The following is a 1,263-nucleotide window of genomic DNA, read 5'->3' as shown; positions in this document are numbered from 1 at the left end:
ATATATATATATATATATATATATATATATATATATATAGAGTGATGTATGTATATACAATATGTGCATGTATCTGTTTTGTGAGTGAGTGAGTGTTTGCGTGTGTCTGTCTGTCTGTGTGCGTGCATGCGTGTCTGTCTGTCTGTGTGAGAGTTTGTTTGTCTGCGTCTGTCTGTCTGTGATTGTGCGTGTGTGTATGTCAAACTGTGTGTCAGCATGTGTAAGTGTGTGTGTGCATGTGTCTGTGTGTGGTGTGTGTAACATGAAGGCATGCAGCTTAGTGGTTAGTGTAACAGGCTCACAATCATAAGATCGTGAGTTCCATTCCCGGTGACATGTGTCCTTGAGCAAGACACTTTATTTCATATTGCTCCAGTCCACTCAGTTGGCAAAAATGAATTGTACCTGTATTTCAAAGGGCCAGCCTTGTCACACTCAGTGTCATGCTGAATCTCCTTGAGAATTACATTATGGGTACACGTGTCTGTGGAGTACTCAGCCACTTAATTTCAAGAGCAGACTGTTCTGCCGTCATAACTGAAACAGTATCAGTTATATATAAGACACCACCACCACCACAAAAGGATTGCCACCAACCCTTTTATCCCCCCAAACACCAACCTTTTGCATTATCCATTGCTCCGACGGCATAAAGAACTCCGACTGTCGATTTGCGAGGTTTCGTCCGTTGACTCTGGAACGACGACCTCCTCTCGGGTAACACGTGGTACATGAGGGCTTCCATTATGAGATCCTGGCATTCCTTGTCATCCCAGAATATTGGGTCTGTCCGCACGTGGTCGGCTATGAACTGCAACAAAAAACAGAAAGGTTCACATCTTGGTTGGACAACAACAACAACAACAACAAAAAGAAAAAATCAAATTGTTTAGAGAGATTATACAAGTGAAGGAAATCAATTGATATCTATTCATTGATCAGCGTTAAGTTGTTTGATCTATTAAACTAATGGTTCTTTGAATCTGTAATACCATACTGTATGTAGGCCTGGGGGCTTCTACTATGGCCCAGGGCCAACCAAAGCCAAGTGAGTAGAATTTGGTAGAATTTAAAAGAAGCCTGCTGTATTTTTGTTTTGTGTGTGTGTACATACATATCTATATATACACATAAACACACACAGACATCTGTATATATATATATACACACACACACACACACTCCATACATAGATGCATATGTATGTTTGTATGTGTGTGTTTGTATATATATATATATATATATATATATATATATATATAT

At 39.3% G+C, this 1,263-nt stretch overlaps 1 protein-coding gene across 1 annotated transcript in view; it reads right to left on the bottom strand.

Annotated features, from left to right (window-relative positions):
* Window positions 1-1,263, bottom strand: part of LOC106872640 (kelch-like protein 5) — a 188,452-nt gene that overhangs the window by 8,193 nt on the left and 178,996 nt on the right. Inside the window, exon 4 of the mRNA XM_052978063.1 lies at window positions 622-811. Within this exon, the coding sequence (XP_052834023.1) occupies window positions 622-811 (190 nt within the window). The remainder of the gene's footprint in view (window positions 1-621; window positions 812-1,263) is intronic.

This window comes from Octopus bimaculoides, chromosome 30 (genome assembly GCF_001194135.2).
Source record: "Octopus bimaculoides isolate UCB-OBI-ISO-001 chromosome 30, ASM119413v2, whole genome shotgun sequence".
NCBI lineage: Eukaryota > Metazoa > Mollusca > Cephalopoda > Octopoda > Octopodidae > Octopus > Octopus bimaculoides.
This window is presented reverse-complemented; position numbering and strand designations above follow the sequence as displayed.